Source organism: Anolis carolinensis, unplaced genomic scaffold, assembly GCF_035594765.1.
Source record: "Anolis carolinensis isolate JA03-04 unplaced genomic scaffold, rAnoCar3.1.pri scaffold_18, whole genome shotgun sequence".
Taxonomy (NCBI): Eukaryota; Metazoa; Chordata; class Lepidosauria; order Squamata; family Dactyloidae; genus Anolis; species Anolis carolinensis.
In genome coordinates, this window is record NW_026943828.1 from 4678890 (window position 1) to 4706034 (window position 27145).

The following is a 27145-nucleotide window of genomic DNA, read 5'->3' on the forward strand; positions in this document are numbered from 1 at the left end:
GCAGAGTTCCATTGGGAAGCATGGCTGCAGGGCTAAAGCAGAAGAGGGCTTTCCACTCGTCCTGCTCTTTCAGTTTCTTAAAGGTACAGGACGCATTGGGATTCTCCTCTCATCCTTATTCCTATCCTATGCCCTGAAACATTATTTTATACTATTATTCTATTGCCATATTATTATCATCATATTCTGTTACTATTATTATATCCCATTATTATATTATCCTATTAATATATTTTATATCATTATATTATATTTTTTCTATTATTATTATATCATTATATTATTATTCTATTATATTTTCATATTATTATTCTGTTATTATTATATTCCATTTTATATTATCCTATTAATATATTTTATATCATTATATTCTATACTATTATTCAATTATATTATCATATTATTATTTTATCATTATTAGCATATTCTTTTATTATTATTATATTCCATTTTATATTATCCTATTAATATATTTTATATCATTATATTCTATACTATTATTCAATTATATTATCATATTATTATTTTATCATTATTAGCATATTCTTTTATTATTATTATATTCCATTTTATATTATCCTATTAATATATTTTATATCATTATATTCTATACTATTATTCAATTATATTATCATATTATTATTTTATCATTATTAGCATATTCTTTTATTATTATTATATTCCATTTTATATTTTCCTATTAATATATTTTATATCATTCTATTCCATTCTATTATTCTATTCTATTATCCTATTATTATATTATCTAATTAATATATTGTATATCATTATATTATTATTATATTATATTATTATTATAGTATATTATATTATTCATCATTCATGACTACATTGAAACTAGAATAGAGAGAAATCAGCGTGGAAACCTTGGGAAACCTAAACTGCAAGAGGTACCATAGATTGTTGCACATGGAAATAATGGGAGTAACAAGAAATTCTTGATAGGATTCACAGTTTGTCTGGTTATGCTGGTGTGTGATGACAACTACTTTGCAGTATATAATAAATGTTCATTTTGTTGTTCAACAATAAATGTGAGCTCTTCTTCATGGAAAAATAAGACATCCCCTGAAAATAAGACCTAGTGCATCTTTGGGAGCAAAAATTAATATAAGACCCTGTCTTATTTTCGGGGAAACAGGGTAGTACGTTATAAAAACAAGATAAATGAGTGAGGATTACAGTCAGGGAGGGGGGAAAGGGTTACATAATACTGGGACTAAAAAAGGGGGAAACAGGGAAGGGAAAGTTAGGGTGGGGTATTCGAAACAAAACTTCCATTCTTTCCCCTTTCGGTACATTACGTTGCGTTTACATTTCTTACATTGTCCCGGTCCATTCTACAAATTAACATTTTCTATTGATATACAATTCCCCTTTTTCCCAATTTGTCTTCTTTATCGGCTTTCCTCTAATTTCTTTCAAATACCAAGTTAGTTTGTCCCTATTCTTTATTTATTGAGGAAACCACAAATCAGAGCCCAGGGATCCGATTTGGAAATCTATGTTGGTGATCTCATCATGCAGAACTCAAAGGCTTCTGTCATTTTGGGAGGAGACTTTAACACCAAGATGGGCCCAAATCGACCCCTCCTTATGCGATAATATTGACACCAGGAAATATTTTTATCTAATTTATTCATTTCCTGTTGTGTTTTTAGTGCCCAATTCCCATTTTTTTTTATTATTAATAGATCTTTATATTTGAGCCAATTTTCCCACCCTATTCTTCTTCTTTGGGAGGCCTCTAATGTTGAGATCCATAATGGTGTTTTTTCATATAACTTTTTTATATTTCTCCCATATCTTAAGAATGGAGGACCTTATAAAACGAAATTATTTTCTATCTTTTTTTCATACCAGAGATAAGAGTGCCACCCTAATCTCAGGTCTATTCCCTTCAGATTCAAAAATTTCAATATTGTCAAGTTTGGCCCAACCTCAAAGTATAGTTTTAAATCAGGCGTAGCTAAACCTCCCCTCTGTCTTTCATCAATCATGTATTTTACTTTAATTCTGGGTTTCTTGTTTTTCTTTTTCTGTTTCCGTGCCAGAATCCTGCACGGGATCTTTTTAACAGCTTGTTTATTTTAGCTTCTTTTGTACCGCGGGTTGTATGTTGTATGTATGTCTATGTGCTAAATGTTTTGATACGGCCGATGGGCTAATCAATAAAATGTGATTGATTGATATTCTTTATTTCTTCTAGTTTCTCCAACCATTGCTCAGTCCGTGGGATCTGATCTGTCTTCCATTGTTTCGCTAGGGTTATTCTGGCCGCTGTCGAAATAGATGTAAAGAGTTTATCATCATTTGTATTTAATTCTAAAGATGTGTCCGTGATTCCTAGTAAATATAGTTCGGGTTTCATTGTAAAAATTTTATCTAAAATTTTTTGTGTCTCTACGTCAGGGGTCCCCAAACTTTTTAAACGGGGCCAGTTCACGATCCTTTGGACCGTTGGAGGGCCGAACTATAGTTGGCCACCGAGCAATAATAATAAATATTAATAATAATAATAACAATAATAATAATAAAAAGAGGGTTGGAAGAGACCCTTTGGGCCATTGAGTCCAATCCCCTTCTGCCTTTGTGCACCGGAAGCACAAACAAAGCACCCCTGACAGATGGCCACCCAGCCTCAATGTTAATAATAATAATAATAATAATAATAATAATAATAATAATAATAATAATAATAAAGAGGGTTGGAAGACACCCCTTGGGCAATTCAGTCCAATCCCCTTCTGCCTTTGTGCACCAAAAGCACTAGCAAAGCATCCCTGACAGATGGCCACCCAGCCTCAATGTTAATAATAATAATAATAATAATAATAATAATAATAATAATAATAATAATAAAAGAGGGTTGGAAGAGACCCCTTGGGCCATTGAGTCCAATCCCCTTCTGCCTCTGGCACCAAAAGCACAAGCAAAGCACCCCTGACAGATGGCCACCCAGCCTCAATGTTAATAATAATAATAATAATAATAATAATAATAATAATAATAATAATAAAGAGGGTAGGCAGAGACCCCTTGGGCCATTGAGTCCAATCCCCTTCTGCCGCTGGCACCAAAAGCACAAGCAAAGCACCCCTGACAGATGGCCACCCAGCCTCAATGTTAATAATAATAATAATAATAATAATAATAATAATAATAATAATAATAATAAAGAGGGTTGGAAGAGACCCCTTGGGCCATTGAGTCCAATCCCCTTCTGCCGCTGGCACCAAAAGCACAAGCAAAGCACCCCTGACAGATGGCCACCCAGCCTCAATGTTAATAATAATAATAATAATAATAATAATAATAATAATAATAAAGAGGGTTGGAAGAGACCCCTTGGGCCATTGAGTCCAATCCCCTTCTGCCTCTGGCACCAAAAGCACAAGCAAAGCACCCCTGACAGATGGCCACCCAGCCTCAATGTTAATAATAATAATAATAATAATAATAATAATAATAAAGAGGGTTGGCAGAGACCCCTTGGGCCATTGAGTCCAATCCCCTTCTGCCGCTGGCACCAAAAGCACAAGCAAAGCACCCCTGACAGATGGCCACCCAGCCTCAATGTTAATAATAATAATAATAATAATAATAATAATAAAGAGGGTTGGAAGAGACCCCTTGGGCCATTGAGTCCAATCCCCTTCTGCCTTTGTGCACCAAAAGCACTAGCAAAGCATCCCTGACAGATGGCCACCCAGCCTCAATGTTAATAATAATAATAATAATAATAATAATAATAATAATAATAATAAAGAGGGTTGGCAGAGACCCCTTGGGCCATTGAGTCCAATCCCCTTCTGCCGCTGGCACCAAAAGCACAAGCAAAGCACCCCTGACAGATGGCCACCCAGCCTCAATGTTAATAATAATAATAATAATAATAATAATAATAATAATAATAATAATAAAGAGGGTTGGCAGAGACCCCTTGGGCCATTGAGTCCAATCCCCTTCTGCCGCTGGCACCAAAAGCACAAGCAAAGCACCCCTGACAGATGGCCACCCAGCCTCAATGTTATAATAATAATAATAATAATAATAATAATAATAATAATAATAATAATAATAATAAAGAGGGTTGGAAGAGACCTCTTGGGCCATTGAGTCCAATCCCCTTCTGCCTTTGTGCACCAAAAGCACTAGCAAAGCACCCCTGACAGATGGCCACCCAGCCTCAATGATAATAATAATAATAATAATAATAATAATAAATAATAATGGTTGTAAGAGAAGAAGAGACCCCTTGGTTCATTTAGCCCAACCCCCTTCTGCCCTTGTGCTGTGGGGGCCGGATAGATGGCTTCAATGGGCCGCATCCGGCCCCTGGGCCTTAGTTTGGGGACCCCTGGCTTTGAGTCTACACTGCCATATAATCCAGTTAAAATCTGATAATCTGTGGAAGAGGCCTAAGTGAGGCCTAACTGTGCCTGTCCCCTGGGCTGAGTGGGTTGCCAGGAGACCAAGTGGGTGGAGCTTAGCCTTCAAACTGGCAGCAATTGGATAAAAACAATTATTCCTTTCCCTCTAATTAGGACTTTATTTTTCTTTTCTTTTTGTTGTATCAACCTAGAGGCGTGGATGATGGGTTGTGTTGTCAAATTTCGAGGTTGGGGGGCCTGTAGTTTTGTTGTTTTGTCCGCTGCCCTGATGCCATCACTCTTTTATATATATAGATTGTATGTTTGTTACTTCACCTTTCCCTTAATAAAAATTTATTAAAATACAACTCCCAAAGGCCCGCCCAAAGCCTACCCGTCTTGAAAACTGGCCATATTGGGTACGCTTGCCAGGGATATCCGCACCAGGCTTATCTTACCTTTGATACACAAGCATCCCGGCCGTTCAGGACAGTTTTGTACCTCCCTGCTACTTGTAGATACTCATTCAGCTACAACCGACAATGTTGCAAAGTTTTGTGACTACAAAGTCCGCCAGGGGATGTCGGGTCCCAAAAGTGACCCATGTCTCCAGTGATCCTCTCTCTTGGTTCTATAACTGGCTGATGGACCTCTGCATTGTATGTTTTGCCCTGTTTCCCCTTCCGCTCCCCCCCCCCCCCCCCCAGTTATTGTGCTTTAGTTTCTTTATTATTTTAAATGTACTAAACATACCAAGTCTGTATGTAACTGTGACCTTTATTTCCTGTGCTGGTCTATGACCGAAATAAATGATGGGATTTGAAATTTGATCCAGATCTATTGTTGTTCGCATTGACAGTGCTCTCTGTATGTAGGTAAACTACCCTGTTTTCCCTTAAAAAAGAGCCCCCAAGTGAGAATGTCCCTTTAAAAAGAGCCCCCAAGTGAGAATGTCCCCCAAAAAAGAGCCCCCATGTGAGAATGTCCCTTAAAAAATGAGTCCTTAAAAGTTACATTAACTTCTTTAAAGGCACTTAGATGATGGTCGCAAAGTTAATAACTGATCGCTTTGGATCTAACTGGGATGCTTTCCCTTCCTACTCAGACTCTACAAATAAACTTAAACAAGTCTCCTAACTTGCTTAATTCAACACAACTAGAGATCTGAGTTTCCCTGGTTTCCCTAACCTGGAACCAGTGTCTTCCCTGTGACTAAAAATCACAGACTACAATTTGAACTACCTTGGTTTCCCTAAACCTGGAACCAGTGTCTTCCCTGTGACTAAAAATCACAGACTACAATTTGAACTACAGGGTTGTTGTATGTCTTTCGGGCTGTGTGGCCATGTTCCAGAAGCATTCTCTCCTGACGTTTCGCCCACATCTATGGCAGGCATCCTCAGAGGTTGTGAGGTATGGATAAACTAAGTAAGGAAAGGAAAGAATATATATCTGTGTCCAAGGTGTGGCAAGAGTCCTTTGTCACTGGGAGCCAGCATTAATGTTTCTGTTAATCACCCTAATTAGCATTGGAGATGTTTTGTCCCTTGCCTGGGGGCATCCTTTGTTCAGTCAAGCCTTCATTGTGTTGGTTCCCATCTACTGTTTTGATTTTGGAGTTTTGTAATACTGGTAGCCAGATTTTGTTCATTTTCATGGTTTCTTCCTTTCTGTTAAAGTTGTCCACATGCTTGTGGATTTCAATGGCTTCTCTGTGTAGTCTGACATGATAGTTGTTGGAATGGTCCAGCATTTTTGTGTTCTCAAATAGTATCCTGTGTCCAGGCTGGTTCATCAAATGCTCTGCTATGGCTGATTTCTCTGGTTGAATTAGTCTGCAGTGCCTTTCATGTTCTTTGACTCTTGTTTGGGCGCTGCGTTTGGTGGTCCCTATGTAGACTTGTCCACAGCTGCATGGTATCCGGTAGACTCCTGCAGAAGAGAGAGGATCCCTCTTGTCCTTCGCTGACCGTAGCATTTGTTGGATTTTCTTCGTGGGTCTGTAGATAGTTTGTAGGTTGTGCTTCTTCATCAGCTTCCCTATGCGGTCAGTAGTTCCCTTGATGTATGGTAAGAACACCTTTCCTCTGGGTGGATCTTTGTCTTGACTCTCATGGCTTGTTCTTGCCCTTGCAGCTCTTCTGATGTCTGTGGTGGAGTATCCATTGGCCTGTAGAGCCCAGTTTAGGTGGTTGAGTTCACCTTGGAGGAGGTGAGGTTCGCAGATTCTTTGTGCACGGTCTGTCAGGGCTTTGATTGTGCTCCTTTTTTGACTTGGGTGATGGTTGGAGTTTTTATGAAGGTATCTATCTGTGTGTGTAGGTTTTCTGTAAACTGTGTGGCCCAATTGTTGATTGGGTTTGCGGATGACCAGAACATCTAGAAATGGCAGTTTTCCTTCCTTTTCTTTTTCCATGGTGAATTGGATGTTTGGGTGGATGCTGTTAAGATGGTCCAGGAACTTGCTGAGTTCTTCCTCTCCATGGCTCCAAATTGTGAAGGTGTCATCTACGTATCTGAACCAAACAGTTGGCTTTTTTGGTGCTGTTTCTAGGGCCTGTTTTTCAAAGTATTCCATATAGAAATTTGCTACTACTGGGCTGAGAGGGCTCCCCATGGCCACTCCATCCTTCTGTTCATAGAATCCAGTGTCCCACTGAGAGTAGCTAGTGGTGAGGCAATGGTGAAACAGGGCTGTGATGTCTTCTGGGAAGTTTTGTTTGATTAGTGTGAGGGTGTCAGCTACTGCCTTGGTTTCCCTAACCTGGAACCAGTGTCTTCCCTGTGACTAAAAATCACAGACTACAATTTGAACTGCCTTGGTTTCCCTAACCTGGAACCAGTGTCTTCCCTGTGACTAAAAATCACAGACTACAATTTGAACTACCTTGGTTTCCCTAAACCTGGAACCAGTGTTTTCCCTGTGACTAAAAATCACAGACTACAATTTGAACTACCTTGGTTTCCCTAAACCTGGAACCAGTGTCTTCCCTGTGACTAAAAATCACAGACTACAATTTGAACTACCTTGGTTTCCCTAAACCTGGAACCAGTGTCTTCCCTGTGACTAAAAATCACAGACTACAATTTGAACTACCTTGGTTTCCCTAAACCTGGAACCAGTGTCTTCCCTGTGACTAAAAATCACAGACTACAATTTGAACTACCTTGGTTTCCCTAAACCTGGAACCAGTCTATTTCCCGTGACTCTCAGATCACAGACTAAACTGTTTTTTAAAACATTCCCTCCTTTTCCTTAGTAACGAGGCTCCGCCCTCGTTACTATGGTAACCTGCCTCAGAAGGCTGAGCTGGTTACCACGCACTGGTAACTAATACTTACCCTTTTAAACATAGCCAAACAAAATTAAACAAACATGACATCTAAAAATCAAAATAAACGCACACTTCTTTACAGAGACCGCATCTCCTTCTAGGTCCACCACCATCTCAAATACAAGAGAAAGAGGGGGGGGGGTTGAGTAGGTGGCTCCCCGGCTCTGGAATGCCCTCCCTGAAGAAATCAGATTGGCCCCGACACTTCAAGTATTTTGGGTGAGTTTAAAAACATGGCTCTTCCGACAGTCCTTTGATCCTGAGTAATCTCTGGTCAGCTTGATGAACCACTGCTCCGCAGTTGGATGGTTACAGCAGATAGCCGGCCTTCTGCAGGTTCTATTGCGTTTCAGGAATTGTTATAATTTCATACTCTTACAATTTTATTAGTGGGATTTTATATGCGCTGTTGATATTACTTATGTCTTTATATTTATGCTTGTGTATTGTTGTTTATTTGTGGGGCACTTGGAATGCTTCTGTGGGCCGCCCCAGTCCCTTAGGGGATATGGTGGCAGGGTACAAATGAAGATTTATCATCATCATCATCATCATCATCATCATCATCAATTGCTACACTATGATGGTATGGGATACAATGAAAGCAGTAGCCAGAGGAATTTTATTAAAGAACAACATAATTTAAAGAAAACAAGAAGAAAAAAAGATTAGAATTAGAAATTACGGAATTAGAGATGAAATATATGCTAGAAAAGGATAAACAAAGCTATATAAAAACAACAGCAATGAGAAAACAGAGTTAGAAAAGGCACAAAGAATTTTGATATTTTTAAATGGAGAATTGTCAGACGCCAATTAGAGAGCAAAATAGAGTTTATGAAAGCAACAGTCCAAAAAATAGCTCAACAAACTAAAAAGACTTAAAACACTTAACTTTCAGTGTTATTAAGTAGAACAAGTGGGAAAAACACCAAAAAACAAGAACTGGCAAATAATCCGGATTAGCCAGATATAATCCAGGTTAAATTTAAAGTTCTAGAACGTGACTCAAAAGTTCACAATGGGCTGAAAAACGGAGGCATGAACTAAGCAAGCAGTATTGAAGCCCACAAACCTTTCCCAAAACTCAAAAGTACAAAAAGGAGTTCAAAACAAGCAAATGCACAAACTGAGCTAGGGAACTCCCAGTTGAGAGCAGCAAAGACAGCGAAACAGTGAGACGCTGGCGAGCTCACAGCAACCGCTGCTGGAACATACACCAAACCAAGAGTTAAAGGAGCAGAGCGGGAAAGTGTCGTCAAGCCGGTCCGAAGTCGGGATAAACCAGCAACGCCAAGCTGCTGCAGAAGCAAACGCCAAGCCAGGAGTTAAAGGAGCAGAGCGGGAGAACGTCGTCAAGCCGGTCCGAAGTCGGGATAAGCAGACAGCGTCGGTATCAGGAGCGAAGGTAGTAGTCAGTAAGAGCAGACAGCCACGGAATAGAGAACGACGCCAAGCCACAGATTGAGAGCGAAGAGCAAAGCCGAGTCAAGTTCCAGTCCAAGGTCCAAGGTCCGAGAGGTTGAAGTCATCCAAGAAGGTCACAACACGAAATGGCACAGAGAGCCAAAGCAACGAGGGCAAACAGCAGATAATACAAAATAGCAATAACAGTGCAGTCCAGGAAAACCCACACAATTCCAGCCCTCCCGTTGCAGAATAACCCAGATTAAACTTACATCCGTTGCAAAGTCCCAGTTCAGTCTTCAGTAACACACACAGGAAACCCAGTGGCGCCCAGCAACACCTTGCCACACGCAAGGTATAATGGCCAAACAACCCCAATATATCCAGGTCTCCCTGGGCGTCCAAACTATTCACGCCCAAAGAGCAGGTGTCTCAACTTCTTAATCTGAATCAGAACTCCACACAGCCAATGCCCTTGGGTCAGGCGTTCCTAATTCCTCATCAGAGTCCCAATCATCCTGCCCGTGCCCAACTCTATCCACACCTGTGGACCCCCTCTCACTCCTCCAAGCAGACCAAGTGGGATCTGCTTCTGAAGACACCCAAGCTTCCCCAGCATCAGCAGTATCCATGGGCCCCGATTCGTCCCCAAGCATCTCCGGTGCCCATGCCCAGTCCGTGCCCAATTCCTCCGTTAACACCTGTTCCCCAGCATCCATTTCCACCTCAGGATCCCCACATAAATCCTGCTCAGAAGACTCCCCATCAGTCTCCCTGACCCTTTTCCTAAACAAATCCTCCAATGAGCCCTCCTCGCGAGGGTTTTTCCTTCCTCTCCTGATCCCACCACTATCATTCACAGTCTCTGAAGGCGCATTCACAACAAGAATACTTTGAATACAGTAATAGAAACTCCAAATTATTAGCCAAGGCAGCACACATTAGAAAGGAAAAAATTAATAACATCCATTAAAGACAAGGAAGGTAAGAATCATACAAGGATGGAAGACAAAATATTAACTTTTCCAAGATCATATCAAGAACTATACTTGGCAAAAGAAAACTCCAAAAGTAAAATAGAGGAATATATTGAGAAGTATTAGAAAATAAAGATCCAGGAAACAGAGACATTAGTTATGGAACTAAGAGTATTAAAACAAATAAAATTAATTTATTTGCAGAAGATACCCATTTATCAGTGGAAAACCCAATACAACAATGGGGAAAAAATGAAAATTACCTAGAAGAATTTGGGAAAATTAAAAGTTTTGCAAATTAACTGGAACAAGTCAGAAGTGTAGTTATTTAATTATCACTAAGAAGAGATTTAAAAAATAAAACAGGAGGGGATAATTAAAATTAAAGACAATTAAGGATCTGGGAATAAATGTTATAGAGAATTAGAAGATTTAGATACTAATAATTTTATTAAACTAAGAAAGGAAATAAATATACAATTATTAGAATATGCTAAACTCAAATTGATGTCTATTCCATGAAAAGCTCTGTCCACACTCCATGCATTTCTATGGTTTCTGCCCAGCGTGAGTCCTTTGATGGGAACGTAGTCCTGAACTTCGAGTAAAGCTCTGTCCACACTCCAGGCAGTTATAGGGTTTCTCCCCAGTGTGAATCCTTTGATGTTTATGCAAGTTTCCCTTCTCAGTGAAGCTCTGTCCACACTCCAGGCAGTTATAGGGTTTCTCCCCAGTGTGAATCCTTTGATGTTTATGCAAGTTTCCCTTCTGAGTGAAGCTCTGTCCACACTCCAGGCAGTTATAGGGTTTCTCCCCAGTGTGAGTCCTTTGATGTGAATGTAGATCTGAACTCCGAGTGAAGCTCTGTTCACACTCCAGGCAGTTATAGGGTTTCTCCCCAGTGTGAATCCTTTGATGTTTATGCAAGTTTCCCTTCTCAGTGAAGCTCTGTCCACACTCCAGGCAGTTATAGGGTTTCTCCCCAGTGTGAGTCCTTTGATGTGAATGTAGATCTGAACTCCGAGTGAAGCTCTGTCCACACTCCAGGCAGTTATAGGGTTTCTCCCCAGTGTGAATCCTTTGATGTTTATGCAAGTTTCCCTTCTGAGTGAAGCTCTGTCCACACTCCAGGCAGTTATAGAGTTTCTCTCCAGTGTGAGTCCTTTGATGTGAACGTAGACCTGAACTATGAGCAAAGCTCTGTCCACACTCCAGGCAGTTATAGGGTTTCTCCCCAGTGTGAATCCTTTGATGTTTATGCAAGTTTCCCTTCTCAGTGAAGCTCTGTCCACACTCCAGGCAGTTATAGGGTTTCTCCCCAGTGTGAATCCTTTGATGTTTATGCAAGTTTCCCTTCTGAGTGAAGCTCTGTCCACACTCCAGGCAGTTATAGGGTTTCTCCCCAGTGTGAGTCCTTTGATGTGAATGTAGATCTGAACTCCGAGTGAAGCTCTGTTCACACTCCAGGCATTTAAAGGGTTTCTCCCCAGTGTGAGTCCTTTGATGTGAACGTAGATCTGAACTCCGAGTGAAGCTCTGTTCACACTCCAGGCATTTAAAGGGTTTCTCCCCAGTGTGAGTCCATTGATGTATATGTAGACTTGAACTACAAGTGAAGCTCTGTTCACACTCTAGGCATTTATAGGGTTTCTCCCCAGTGTGAGTCCATTGATGTATACGTAGACCTGAACTCCGAGTGAAGCTCTGTTCACACTCCAGGCAGTTATAGGGTTTCTCCCCAGTGTGAGTCCTTTGATGTGAACGTAGTCCTGAACTATGGGCAAAGCTCTGTCCACACTCCAGGCATTTATAGGGCTTCTCCCCAGTGTGGGTCCTTTGATGTGATCGAAGTCCTGAACTGTAAGGAAAGCTCTGTCCACACTCCAGGCATTTATAGGGTTTCTCCCCAGTGTGAGTCCTTTGATGTGAACGTAGAGTTGAACTCTGACTGAAGCTCTGTCCACACTCAAAGCATTTATAGGGTTTCTCCCCAGTGTGAGTCCATTGATGTATACGTAGACCTGAACTCCGAGTGAAGCTCTGTTCACACTCCAGGCAGTTATAGGGTTTCTCCCCAGTGTGAGTCCTTTGATGTGAATGTAGTCCTGAACTATGGGCAAAGCTCTGTCCACACTCCAGGCATTTATAGGGTTTCTCCCCAGTGTGAGTCCTTTGATGTGTATGTAAGTGTCCCTTCTGAGGAAAGCTCTGACCACACTCCAGGCATGTATAAGGTTTCTCGCCAGTGTGAGTCCTTTGATGTGTTTGTAGAGCTGAACTATAACTAAAGCTCTTTCCACATTCAATACATTTATATGCTTTCTCCTCCATGTCAACAGTGCTATGTACATTTAATTCCAATAAGGACACTTGATTCTTGTTTTTCCCTTTCTGATTACTCACAGCAGTGGGTTCAAATTACAGGAAAGTAGGTTCCATCTGAACATTAAGAACTTCCTGACTGTAAGAGTTGTTCAGCAGTGGAACTCTCTGCCTCAAAATGCAGTGGACGCTCCTTTGGAATCCTTTAAACAGAGGCCAGATGCTCATCTGTCAGGGGTACTTTGCACTTTTCCTGCACGGCAGAGGCCTGGACTGGGTGCCTCATGAAGTCTCTTCCGACTCTATGGTTCTACTCTAGAATCCAAAGTGAATGTAGGAATTCTGCAGGATCAGCCCCTTGAGAGGAATCCTTTTTCCTTGAGGACTGGTTTCCTGCCTGCACTTTGGTTTCCAAATGCCTTAATATCGACTAGAAGCTGGTTCGTTTCCCATCACGGCAGGGGTGGCTCCAGAGAACTCTCACGTCCTGGTCAAGAAAGAAGAAGCCAAAGGTTAGACATGAAGCCGCATACCTCTGGCTCAAGGCAAACAAAGCGAAAAAGGAAAGAAGAAAGGAAAGATGGAAGGGAGGAAACACAGAAGGACAGGATAAGAGAAGGAAGGAATCACGGAAGGAGGGAACTGAACCCTTTTCCCGTATTGGAGGGCCACACCCATTTCATTGGGTCAAACTCAAGCGTGGTTAAAGGAACAGAAGGCAGGCAGTCAGGCAGAACTCCTTCCATTATTCAAGGGTGTAACATATTCTGGATCATGGGTCCCCAAACTAAGGCCCGGGGGCTGAATGCGGCCCTCCAAGGTCATTGACCTGGCCCCCGCCCTCAGTTTTATAATACAACATTTTAATATCATTTTAATAATATAATATATTGTATATACATATAATATTGATAATAATATTATAATGTTATAATGTTATACAATATAATATTAATAATGCCATATAATAATATTAATTATATGTTATATATTACATATAATATTACAGTATAGTGGTATAGTTCAATATAGTAATATATAATGCTAATATTGTGCTATGCTAATAATATAATATATTCTATGTACATACAGCTAGTCTGAGTCCCCTTCAGGGTGAGAAGGGCAGGATATAAATGTAATAAATAAATGTAGTAAATGAATAAATAAATAATTTTAGACTTAGGCTCACCCAAAGTCACCCAAACTTGACTATCTCATTGGCCAGAAGCAGGTCCACACTTCCCATTGAAATCCTGATAGGGTTATGCTGGTTACAATTGTTTTCATTTTTAAATATTGTATTGTTCTTTCATTGTTGTTGTTGTTTTGCACTACAAATAAGACATGTGCAGTGTGCATAGGAATTTGTTCGTTTTTTCTTTTTCTTTTTCCAAATGATAATTCGGCCCCTCCACAGTCGGAAGGATTGTGGACCGGCCCTCTGCTTTAAAAGTTTGAGGAGCCCTGTTCTGGATCATGGGTTTCCGTGAATGACCAGCATTGTGCTAAATGCTCAAAGGAACAAGGATTTCTTTATCGATTGTGTCCTTATCTCCCCTGCCACAGGGACTCCCCACTCTGCTTCCTCGGCATCTCAAAGGGTCACTCCGGCCACATTTCCCAAATGAATCTTCCAAACTAAGAAGGACCTGCCTTCCCAACTGGCTCATTCACAACCACGTTCACAAATTGAGTCCATGCTGAACTAAGTTCCATTCAGGCATTCATGCATTCCCTCTGTAGAGCCCATGATGAGATGGTATTCTATCTCCCCAAACTCTGGCACCCTCACATGGTTAAGGCAGATACAAAAGAAGGTTTCTAATGGTAACGAATATAATGAATATAATGAAAATAATATAGTGTAGTAAAATAACAGAAAATAAATTATAAAATAACTAGCTGTGCCCAGCCACGCGTTGCTGTGGCGAAGTATGGTGGTATGGGAAATAAAGTATTGAGGAATTGGTGGTAGTTAAGGTCAAGGGTCCCCTGGGCTGAGTGGGTTGCTAAGGGACCAAGTGAACAGAGCTTAGCATTCTAACTGGCAGCAATTGGATAAAACAATTATTCCTCTCCCTCTAATTAGGACTTTATTTATTTATCTTTTTATGGTATCAACCTAGAGGCATGAATGAGGGGTTGTGCTGTCAAATTTCGAGGTTGGGGGGTGTTTACTTTTGTTGTTTTGTCCGCTGCCGTGATGCCATCTTTTTTATATATATAGACTAGCTGTGCCCGGCCACGCATTGCTGTGGCAAAGTGGTGGTGGTATTGGTTAAAAATTGTTGTGTAATTTTTATTTGACGTTATTTGCATTTTTTTTTATTAATTTTATTGTAAGTTATATTTTTATTTATTATATTTTATTATTTTCTTGTATTACTTTTAGTTATTTTCTGTTATTATAGTATTTTATTGTATTAATTTTTTAGTGTTTTTAATTATTTTTTAGTGTTTTTATTATTTTTTATTGGGTTGCTAGGAGACCAAGTTGGAGGAGCTTAGCCTTCTAACTGGCAGCAATTGGATAAAAACAATTATTCCTCTCCCTCTTATTAGGACTTTATTTTTCTTTTCTTTTTGTTGTATCAACCTAGAGGCATGGATGAGGGGTTGTGCTGGCAAGTTTCGAGGTTGTGGGGTGTTTACTTTTGTTGTTTTGTCCGCTGCCGTGATGCCATCACTCTTTTATATATATAGATATAAATTTAAAAAAGTAGTATAATAATACAATAATATAGTAAAAATAACATAGTAAAACAACAATAATAATAATAATAAATAATAAAATAAAGTAATAATGAATAACATATATTCAAATATATTCATCCGGAGTTTCGGGGTGCGGTGTCATCTGTACGCAGATGATGTCCAGCTCTGTCACTCCTTCCCACCTGTCACTCAGGAGGCTGTCCAGGTCCTGAACCGGTGTCTGGCCTCTGTGTCGGACTGGATGAGGGCCAACAAATTGAAATTGAATCCAGACAAGACAGAGGTCCTCCTGGTCAGTCGCAAGGCCGAACAGGGAATAGGGTTACAGCCTGTGTTGGACGGGGTCACACTCCCCCTGAAGACACAGGTTCGCAGTCTGGGGGTGAAGGCCCGCTGGGGGAAAATGGCCATCTCCAGGTCTGGCTACCCAAGCGGCTTTGGTTTACCTTATAATTATACCTCAAACCCCAAAGTAAATACTCTAGAAGCTGATTAAAGATAACCAAAAATATGTTTATTGAAAACAGGAAACAGTCCTTTTAATGTATTAGAAATAATATGAAGTAAAATCACTGAAATTATACAGATATAAAACTACCCTGTTTCCCCTAAAATAAGACATCCCCAGAAAATAAGACCTAGTAGAGGTTTTGCTGAATGGCTAAATATAAGGCCTCCCCCGAAAGTAAGACCTAGCAAAGTTTTTGTTTGGAAGCATGCCTGCCAAACAGAACACCAGAGCATGCAGGATCGGTCAATGTACATACTAGAAAGTGTTGTACATGGAAATATTAGTAACAAGAAATTCTTGATAGGATTCACAGTTTGTCTGGTTATGCTGGTTTGTGATGACAACTACTGTACAGTATATAATAAATGTTCATTTTTTGTTCAATAATAAATGTGAATTCTTCTTCATGGAAAAATAAGACATCCCCTGAAAATAAGACCTAGTGCATCTTTGGGAGCAAAAATTAATATAAGACACTGTCTTATTTTCGGGGAAACACGGTATACTGATTGAGAATGAAAGCTATAGAGACTATAAAGGATTAACACACAAGCTATGAGGAAAGGTAGGTACTATAGGGTAAGTACAAGGCTATGATAAGCACTATCTATAATGACTTTAGTGGTAAATACCAGCTATAGTGAACTATCTATAATAACTCTGAGGTAAACCATAAGGTGATAAGCTATAAGGTAAGTACATAAGGTAAGTACATAAGGTAAGTACAAGGTGAACTATAAGCTTTGCTATCTTTGAGGTAAATACCTAAAGCTATGATGTGACTATAAGGTAAGTACAAGGCTATGAGGTAAACTGTAAGGTAAGTACATGGCTATGATGAACTCTATCTGTAATGGTAAGTATGAGGCTATGAGGTAAATCTATATATATAAAAGAGTGATGGCATCACGGCGACCCACAAAACAACAAAACTACAGGCCCCCCAACCTCGAAATTTGACAACACAACCCATCATCCACGCCTCTAGGTTGATACAACAAAAAGAAAAGAAAAATAAAGTCCTAATTAGAGGGAGAGGAGTAATTGCTTTTATCCAATTGCTGCCAGTTAGAAGGCTAAGCTCCTCCAACTTGGTCTCCTAGCAACCCAATAAAAAATAATAAAAACACTAAAAAATAATTAAAAACACTAAAAAATTAATACAATAAAATACTATAATAACAGAAAATAACTAAAAGTAATACAAGAAAATAATAAAATATAATAAATAAAAATATAACTTACAATAAAATTAATTAAAAAAATTGCAAATAACGTCAAATAAAAATTACACAACAATTTTTAACCAATACCACCACCACTTTGCCACAGCAACGCGTGGCCGGGCACAGCTAGTCTATATATATAAAAGAGTGATGGCATCACGGCAGCGGACAAAACAACAAAAGTAAACACCCCACAACCTTGAAAATTGACAGCACAACCCCTCATACATGCCTCTAGGTTGATACAATAAAAAGATAAATAAATAAAGTCCTAATTAGAGGGAGAGGAATAATTGTTTTATCCAATTGCTGCCAGTTAGAAGGCTAAGCTCTGTTCACTTGGTCCCTTAGCAACCCACTCAGCCCAGGGGACCCTTGACCTTAACTACCACCAATTCCTCAATACTTTATTTCCCATACCACCAGATTTCGCCACAGCAACGCGTGGCTGGGCACAGCTAGTACTATCTATAATGACTGTATGGTAAGTACTATGTATGATGGTAAGTACACAAAGCTATGGTGGTAAGTACAAGGTGAACTATAAGCTTTGCTATCTTTGAGGTAAATACATAAGCTGTAAGGTAAGTACGTGATTTATGTGGCCTGTTTGAATTTGCCAGGTCAAAGAACCCAGACCAATTCTAAGACCTATCTCTAAGATTTTTCTCTGGAATGGCAACTGGAGGGGGAAAAGCCTCTAGAGCAGGGGTCCCCAAACCTTTTAAGTGGAGGGCCAATTCACCGTCCCTCAGACTGTTGGGGGGGCCAGACTATGATGAAATAGTCCAAAATTAGGATTCTTTTTGTGTGCCTTCAAGTCATTTCAGACTTAGGTCAACCCGAAGTCTAAAGTTTAGGACAGAGGCCAGGTCAATGACCTTGGAGGGCCGCATCTGGCCCATGGGCCTTGGTTTGGGGGCCCCTGATCTAGACGATCTCATAAGATCATAGGTAAGCAAAGAGACCTCCAAAGACCATCTAGATGATCTCATAAGACCATAGGTAAGCAAAGAGACCTCCAAAGACCATCTAGATGATCTCATAAGACCATAGGTAAGCAAAGAGACCTCCAAAGACCATCTAGATGATCTCATAAGACCATAGGTAAGCAAAGAGACCTCCAAAGACCATCTAGATGATCTCATAAGACCATAGGTAAGCAAAGAGACCTCCAAAGACCATCTAGATGATCTCATAAGACCATAGGTAAGCAAAGAGACCTCCAAAGACCATCTAGATGATCTCATAAGACCATAGGTAAGCAAAGAGACCTCCAAAGACCATCTAGATGATCTCATAAGACCATAGGTAAGCAAAGAGACCTCCAAAGACCATCTAGATGATCTCATAAGACCATAGGTAAGCAAAGAGACCTCCAAAGACCGTCTGTAAGGAAAGGGACCTTCAAACGCCATCTAGATGGTTTCTTAAGACCATAGGTAAGGAAAGGGGTCCCCAAAGGTCATCTAGACAATCTCATAAAGCCACCAGAAGACCATAGATAAGGAAAGGAACCCTCAAAGACCATCTAGATGGTTTCATAAGACCATCGGTAAGGAAAAGGACCCTCAAAGGCCATCCAGACAATCTCATACAACCACAGATAAGGAAAGGGACCCTCAAAAGCCATCCAGATGGTCTCATAAGGCCATAGGTAAGGAAAGTGACCTCCAAAAGCCATCTAGATGGTCTCATAAGGCCATAGCTAAGCAAAGAGACCTTCAAAGACCATCTAGACGATCTCATGAGGCCATAAGTAAGCAAAGAGACCTCCAAAGACCAGGTAGACTTAGGTCAACCCTAAGTCTAAAGTTTAGGACAGGGGCCAGGTCAATGACCTTGGAGGGCCGCATCCGGCCCCCGGGCCTTAGTTTGGGGACCCCTGCTCTAGAGATTAGCTCCCAGGCTGAACCATCTCATCCAAACCTCATCCAAGGGGAGTCCCAAGCTCCACCCCCAAAACAGGAGCCAATGGAACATTCCTCCCAAGAACAGCAACCAGGAAATAAGCCAAGTAGGACAGCACAATTACAAATAATAATATTAATAATAATATATTTCTTAGACCCCGCCTCCATCTCCCCAAGGGGACTCGGGGCGGCTTACGTGGGGACAAAGCCCTAAAAACAACAGTTGACATAGGCATAAGAACAGTACAAGTTACAAAATTAAAATACATAACAAGAACCAAACCATTTTAAAACTTTAAGATAAAACACATAACATATCAATTAGACAGGGGAGTGAGGCTGTTTAGGATTACGTGGGAGGGGCTGACTTGAATAGTGAAAAGTGAAACATGAATAGTGGAACCAGAGTGGGGTAAAGTGTTTTCCCGAAAATAAGACAGTGCCTTATATTAATTTTTGCTCTCAAAGATGTGCTAGGTCTTATTTTCAGGGGACATCTTATTTTTCCACAGAGAAGAATTCACATTTATTTTTGAACAAAAAAATGAACATCTATATCTATATATATAAAAGAGTGATGGCATCACGGCGACCCACAAAACAACAAAAGTACAGGCCCCCCAACCTCGAAATTTGACAACACAACCCATCATCCACGCCTCAAGGTTGATACAACAAAAAGAAAAGAAAAATAAAGTCCTAATTAGAGAGAGAGGAATAATAGTTTTTATCCAATTGCTGCCAGTTAGAAGGCTAAGCTCCGCCCACTTGGTCTCCTAGCAACCCGATAAAAAATAATAAAAAACACTAAAAATTAATACAATAAAATACTATAATAATAGAAAATAACTAAAAATAATACAAGAAAATAATAAAATATAATAAATAAAAATATAACTTACAATAAAATTAACAAAAAAATGCAAATAAAGTCAAATAAAAAATTACACAACAATTTTTAACCAATACCACCACCACTTTACCACAGCAACGCGTGGCCGGGCACAGCTAGTATATAATAAAAGTGAAATCAGAGTATGTATCAGCGTTTTGATTGGCCTGGCGGAATATGTGCTCGCGTTTTGATTGCCCGCCACTATCCCAGGCCACTGAGACCAACAGGAATGACGGATCTGCACCAAACCTGGCACACTTCATCCCCACGATGCACTTTATGACCTGCTGCCATTTGGGGGAGGATGGACCACAAATGATGGGATTTGCAGTACTTTCAAACACTTGAACTCCCACAGACTACTGCAATGCCCACCAATGATAGAAATGGACCAAACTTGGCACACAGAACTCCTGTCGACCCCTTTATGTCCTGATGTATATTGGGGCAGGATGGACCAAGGATGATGGAATTTGCAGTACCTCCCCTCACTTCTTGAGACCACAGCAACTGCCACAAATCACACAACTGAACCAAACCAGGCACACATATCCCAAATGACACACTTCACATGCTGCAGCAGTTTGACGGAGGGTGGACCAAGGATTATGGGATTTGCAGTACATCCATCCAATTCACCTCCCACAAACCACTGTGATGCCCATGAATGACAAAACTGGATCAAACTTGACACACAGGTGCAGGGTAGCCCACTTTACATCCTGGTGCAGTTTGGGGGGGGAGGGACCGTGGATGAGGGGACTTACAATATCTTCAGTCACTTCCTGGGACTACTGTGACCCCCACCAATGACTGATCAAGACCAAACTTGGCACATAGAGCCACCATGGCCCACTCTACATCTTGGTGAGATTTGAAAGAGCTTGGACCTTGGATGATGGGACTTGCAGTATATTCATTCACTTCCTGAGACCACTGTCACCCCCATCAATGTCTCATCAAGACCAAACTTCAAACAGAGAACACCCATGACTCACTCTACACCCAGGTGCAGTTTGGAGGATGATGGACCATGGATGATGGGACTTCCAATACCTTCACTCACTTCCTGAGAGCACCGCGACCCACACAAATGACTGATCAAGACCAAACATGGTACATGGAGCCCTCATGACCTATTCTACATACTGGCTCTGTTTGGAGGGGGATGGACACTGGACGATGGGACTTGCATATGGGAGTTGGAGCTCACCCGCACCCACTGAACCCAGCTGACATTGGATATAGGCTACACTTGGAACACAGGCAAACAAGGCCTTTCTCAAATGACCCGGGCATCGCCGGCTCTCCAAGCTAGTTTATTATATACTGTACAGTAAATGTCATCACAAACCAGCATAACCAAACTGTGAATTCTATCAAGAATTTCTTGTTACGACCGTTATTTCCATGTACAACAATCTATGGTACGTCCATTTACCAATCCTGCATGCTCTGGTGTTCTGTTCGGTGGGCATGCTTCCAAACAATAACTTTTCTAGATCTTACTTTTAGGGGAGGCCTTATATTTAGCAATTCGGCAAAACCTCTACTAGGTATTACTTTCAGGGGATGTCTTATTTTCAGGGAAACAGGGCAGGAGACAGCAAGGCGATTTGGACTGTATGGTGAGTGCAGCTGATTAATCAAAAGCACATTCAAGCTTTTTGGGAATGTGGTTAGGGTGGGTGCTAGTCTGAGCTCCCTGGGGAGAGAGTTCCAGAGCCGGGGGGCCACCACGGAGAAGGCCCTCTCCCTCGTTCCCACCAACCACGTTTCAGATGGTGGCGGGAGTGAAAGGAGGGCCTCCCCGGAAGATCTGCGAGCCCACGCTGGTTTATAGAGAGAAACGCGGTCAAAAAGATAGACAGGACCCGAACCATTTAGGGCTTTGCACTTTGAATTGGGACTGGAAACTTATTGGCAGCCAATGGAGCTGCTTCAGGAGAGGCGTATTACGCTCCCTGTAACTAGCTCCTGTTAACAATCTGGCTGCCGACCTTTGTATCAGTAGCATTTTCTGGGCCGTCTTCAAAGGCAGCCCCACGTAGAGTACACTGCAGTAGTCCAGTCTTGAGGTAACCAATGCGTGGACCACCGTGGCCAAGTCAGACTTCTCGAGGTACGGTCACAGCTGGCGCACAAGCTTTAATTGTGCAAAGGCCCTCCCAGCCACCGCCGACACCTGAGTATCAGACGCCAGCGCTGATCCCAGGAGGACCCCCAGACTGTGGAGCTGTGTCTTCAGGGGGAGAACAGGTGGCCACCCTACACCCCGATCCGACGTGCGACTGGCCTGGAGGACCTCTGTCTTGTCAGGATTAAGCTTCAGCTTGTTTGCCCTCATCCAGCCCATCACAGCGGCCAGACACTGAGTCAGGACACGGGGGGCTTCCTTGGAGTCTGGTGGAAAAGAGTAGTAGAGTTGAGTGTCATCTGCATAGAGATGGCACCGAACCCCGAAACCCCGGATGCAGGTGATTGCCTATAAAGCCCTATATGCTTCGGATCCAACCTGTCTTCGAGACCGCATCTCCTTCTAGGTCCACCACCATCTCAAATACAAGAGAAAGGGGGGGGGGGTTGCGTAGGTGGCTCCCCGGCTCTGGAATGCCCTCCCTAAAGAAATCAGATTAGCCCCCAGACTTCAAGTCTTTTGGGTGAGTTTAAAACATGGCTCTTCAGACAGTCCTTTGATCCTGAGCAATCTCTGGTCAGCTTGATGAACCACTGCTCCGCAGTTGGATGGTTACGGCAGATAGCCGGCCTTCTGCAGGTTCTATTGCGTTTCAGGAATTTTTATAATTTCATACTCTTACAATTTTATTAGTGGGATTTTATATACGCTGTTGATTTCACTTATGTCTTTGTATTTATACTTGTGTATTGTTGTTTAAATGCGGCACGTGGAGTGCTTCTGTGGGCTGCCCAGAGTCCCTTAGGAGAGATGGTGGCAGGGTACAAATAAAGATTTATCATCATCATCATCATCATCATCATCATCATCATCATCATCATCATCATCATCATTATCATCACATCAATTGCTCCACTATGATGGTATGGGATACAATGAAAGCAGTAGCCAGAGGAATTTTAATGAAGAACAACGTAATTTAAAGAAAATAACAAGAAAAAAGATTAGAATTGGATATTAAGGAATTAGAGATGAAAAGGATAAACAAAGCTATATAAAAGCATTAGCAATGAGAAAACAGCTAGCAAAACATGAGTTAGAAAGGACTCAAAGAAATTTGAAGTTTTTAAATAGGGAATACTTTGAATACAGTAATACAGAAACTCTAGATTATGAGCCAAAGCAGCACACGTTAGAAAGGGAAGAAAATAATAACATCCATTAAAGACAAGGAAGGAAAGAATCATACAAGAATGGAAGACAAAATATTAGCTTTTCCAAGATCTTGCCAAGAACTATACTCTGCAAAAGAAAACTCCAAAAGTAAAATAGAGGAATATATTGAAAAATATTGGAAAAATAATGATCCAGGAAACAGATACATTAGTTATGGAACAATTAATTCCAGAAAAAGAGACTGGAAAAATTATAGATAATTTAAAAGCCGGGAAGACTCCAGAAATGGATGAGCTGGGACCGGAATATTATAGAAAAATTAAAACCATATTAATACCTAAATTAACAGAATTATATAATAATAACAGGAGAGAAGATCCCACCATCTCGGGAACAGTCTCTGATTATGTTAATTTTGAAACCTAACAAGGACCCAACAGAACCCGGATCACATAGACCCATTGAGTTAATAAATCAAGATGCTAAAATTTCAACAGCAATTATGGCAAAAAGAATGAATGAATTTATATATAAGTATATCAATGAAGATCAATGTGGTTTCATAGCAGGGAGACAAATGTCAGTTTAATGGGTAGGGTTCTAAATATACTTCATAAATTATTTAATTATCAGGAAAAGAAATTTTAAAAATGAGTCTTTAATTAATTTCCCCCCTCCTGTTTTAAATACTCAATTAAATATTTGGGAATAAATGTAGCAAAAATTAAAAGTTATAGAGACTAATAATTTTATTAAATGAAGAAAGGAAATAAATATAAAAAATTTAGAATACGCTAAACTCAAATTATCATGGTTTGGAAGGATAGCATTGATACAAAGTAAAGGAAAGTCTGAAAAGAATTGGTATAATGAACAGAGTAACTCCCTTATATAAATACTAGCTGTGCCCGGCCACGCGTTGCTGTGGCAAAGTGGTGGTGGTATTGGTTAAAAGTTCTTGTGGAATTTTTATTTGACGTTATTTGTATTTTTTAAATTAATTTTATTGTAACTTATCTTTTTTATTTATTATATTTTATTATTTTGTTGTATTATTTTTAGTTATTTTGTTATAGTATTTTCTTGTATTAATTTTTTAGTGTTTTTAATTATTTTATTGTATTATTTGTATTTATTTTATTTTTTATTCTTTTATTAACACTGGGCTGAGTGGGTTGCTAAGAGACCAAGTGGGCGGAGCTTAGCCTTCTAACTGGCAGCAATTGGATAAAAACAATTATTCCTCTCTCTCTAATTAGGACTTTATTTTTCTTTTCTTTTTGTTGTATCAACCTAGAGGCATGGATGAGGGGTTGTGTTGTCAAATTTCAAGGTTGGGGGGTCTGTAGTTTTGTTGTTTTGTGGGTCGCCGTGATGCCATCACTCTTTTATATATATAGATAAACTTTATACCTAAACTTTATTGGCCATGCCATACTGTTGCACTGGACCCGCCTGGCACCTTCTAGTTGAACCCCAACACTGAACCCTTGGCCACTGTCTCCTGGCCTGCTTGTGAAGTATCTTGTCATTGGTTCCTAAGCCTGTGGTTCATTGATTGATTTGCACTATACTTATGCTCATGATTGTATTACGTTTTGTTGTTGCCTGGTTTTAAGTTGTGGTATGGTGTCCTTATTGGAAACTGCCCTGAGTCCCTTGAGGAGATAAATAGGGCGGTATATGAACAAAGTTTTATTATTGTTGTTATTATTCATTTGTACCCTGCCACCATCTCCCCGAAGGGACTCGGAGTGGTTCACAAAAGCACACAATTGTGCAGAACACACAGTAAGGTCAGGATTTTCCTGTGACATTAAGTCCAGTCCTGCCCGACTCTGGGGTTGGGGCTCATCTCCATTTCTAAGACAAAGAGCCGGCATTGTCCATAGACACCTCCTAGGTCATGTGGCCACTGGCATGACTGCATGGAGAGCTGTTACCTTCCCACAGAAGAGGTACCTATTGATCTACTCGCATTTGCATGTTCTCGGACTGCTTATTAATTTATTTCATGTCAAAAGCATTGCATAATAAATAAGTTTAAAAGTGATAAAATAAAGGAATCACAAGTAGCTAAGTAGTTTCGAACTGCCAGGATGGCAGAAGCTGGGGCTAACAGCGGGAGCTCGCTCTGCTCCCTAGATTCGAACCTGCCAACCTTTTGGTCAGCAAGTTCAGCAGTTTAACCCGCTGCGCCACCGGGGGGGAGGACCGATCACGTATACCTAAATAAATAAATAAGGAGGGAGGGGGAAGAAAGGGAAGGAAGAATGGAGTGAGGTGGGGGAGGAAGGAAGGAAGGAAGGGAGGGAGGGAGGAAGTGACCGGGAATTGGAAAATTGACACCTATATATTGTGCGTACATAATAATAATAATAATAATAATAACAACAACTTTATTCCCACCACAATCTCTCTCCCCGAAGGGACTCGGGGCAGCTTGCATGGAGACCAAGCCCAGCATAAATAAGGACTCCAGGTCACTTTTATGAGAGTCCTCAGATGTTTTTTCAAACCATGTTTTATTTGTAATGTGATTTACTATGTCTTATAGATATATAGGGCTATGTCTGTTTTTATTGTTGCTTTTATTGTTGCTTTTATTGTTTTTATTGCTATTTTAAAGCCAAAAGTGTATTGTTTTAATCTATTTTTGTAAACCGCTCCGAGCCAAACCGGGAGTAGCGGTATATAAGTTTAATAATAATAATAATAATAGATCTATTTTGTATTTATTGGTTTTATTACAATGTTTGTACCATTTGGGCTTGGGCCCGTGTAAGCTACCCCGAGTCCCTTCTGGGAAATGGAGGCGGGGTATAAAAATAAAGTTGTTGTTGTTGTTGTTGTTGTTATTATTATTAAAACACAATTAAAAACATATAACAAATAAACAATACAATGAGAACAACTGAAACAAGAAAAAGAAAAAAAAACATAAAACTACATAATCGCTTCCCTCTGGTTTTCCTCTTCATGTTCCCTGTCCTCTTGGCACAAGTGTCCTTGATGGGAGTTGTAGTTCACCTGCATCCAGCAACACTGGGACCCCCACTGACCATGGACTGGGACCAGACTTGGCCCAGAGAAGCCCCGTCACCAACTGAACAGTCTGCAGAGATTGAGGGGAACGGACCTTGGTTCTGGGAGTTGTAGTTCACCTGTAGCCGAGAGCGCTGAACCCAGCTGAGGTCAGATCTGGACCAGACTTGGCACAGAGACCCAATATGGCCAGCTGTGCATGCAGTCCTGGTTTCATAATAATTATAATAATTATAATAATTAGCCCAGGAGCAAGCCATCAGAACAAATGCAATTAAGGCCAAGATCCAAAAATCAGCTGATGACCCAACATGCAGACTCTGCCAGGAAACTGACGAAACCATGGATCATATCCTCAGCTGCTGTAAGAAAATCGCACAGACAGACTACAAACAGAGGCACAACTATGTGGCCCAAATGATTCATTGGAACTTATGCCTCAAGTACCACCTCCCAGCAGCAAAGAACTGGTGGAATCACAAATCTGCAAAATTATTGGAGAATGAGCACGCAAAGAGATTGTGGAACTTCCGAATCCAGACTGACAAAATTCTGGAACAGAACACACCAGACATCACAGTTGTGGAAAAGAAAAAGGTTTGGATCATTGATGTCGCCATCCCAGGTGACAGTCGCATTGACGAAAAACAACAGGAAAAACTCAAGATTGAACTGCAAAGACTCTGGCAGAAACCAGTGCAGGTGGTCCCGGTGGTGATGGGCACACTGGGTGCCGTGCCAAAAGATCTCAGCCGGCATTTGGAAACAATAGACATTGACAAAATCACGATCTGCCAACTGCAAAAGGCCACCCGACTGGGATCTGCGCGCATCATCTGAAAATACATCACACAGTCCTAGACACTTGGGAAGAGTTCAACTTGTTATTTTGTGATACGAAATCCAGCATGTCTATCTTGTTTGCTGTGACATAATCTATATATATAAAAGAGTGATGGCATCACGGCAGCGGACAAAACAACAAAAGTAACTACCCCACAACCTCGAAAATTGACAGAACAACCCCTCATCCATGCCTCTAGGTTGATACAACAAAAAGAAAAGAAAAATGAAGCCCTAATTAGAAGGAGA

At 40.6% G+C, this 27145-nt stretch overlaps 2 protein-coding genes across 2 annotated transcripts in view; both read right to left on the bottom strand.

Annotated features, from left to right (window-relative positions):
- LOC134294686 (zinc finger protein 180-like) overlaps positions 1-27145 on the bottom strand; it is a 110344-nt gene that overhangs the window by 44947 nt on the left and 38252 nt on the right. The gene's annotated exons all lie outside the window — the stretch shown is intronic.
- The window catches only part of LOC134294643 (zinc finger protein 850-like), a 44554-nt gene continuing 27953 nt past the window's right edge, over positions 10545-27145 (bottom strand). The window contains exon 2 of the mRNA XM_062966228.1: positions 10545-12922. Within this exon, the coding sequence (XP_062822298.1) occupies positions 10663-12444 (1782 nt within the window). The 5' untranslated portion in view covers positions 12445-12922 and the 3' untranslated portion in view covers positions 10545-10662. The remainder of the gene's footprint in view (positions 12923-27145) is intronic.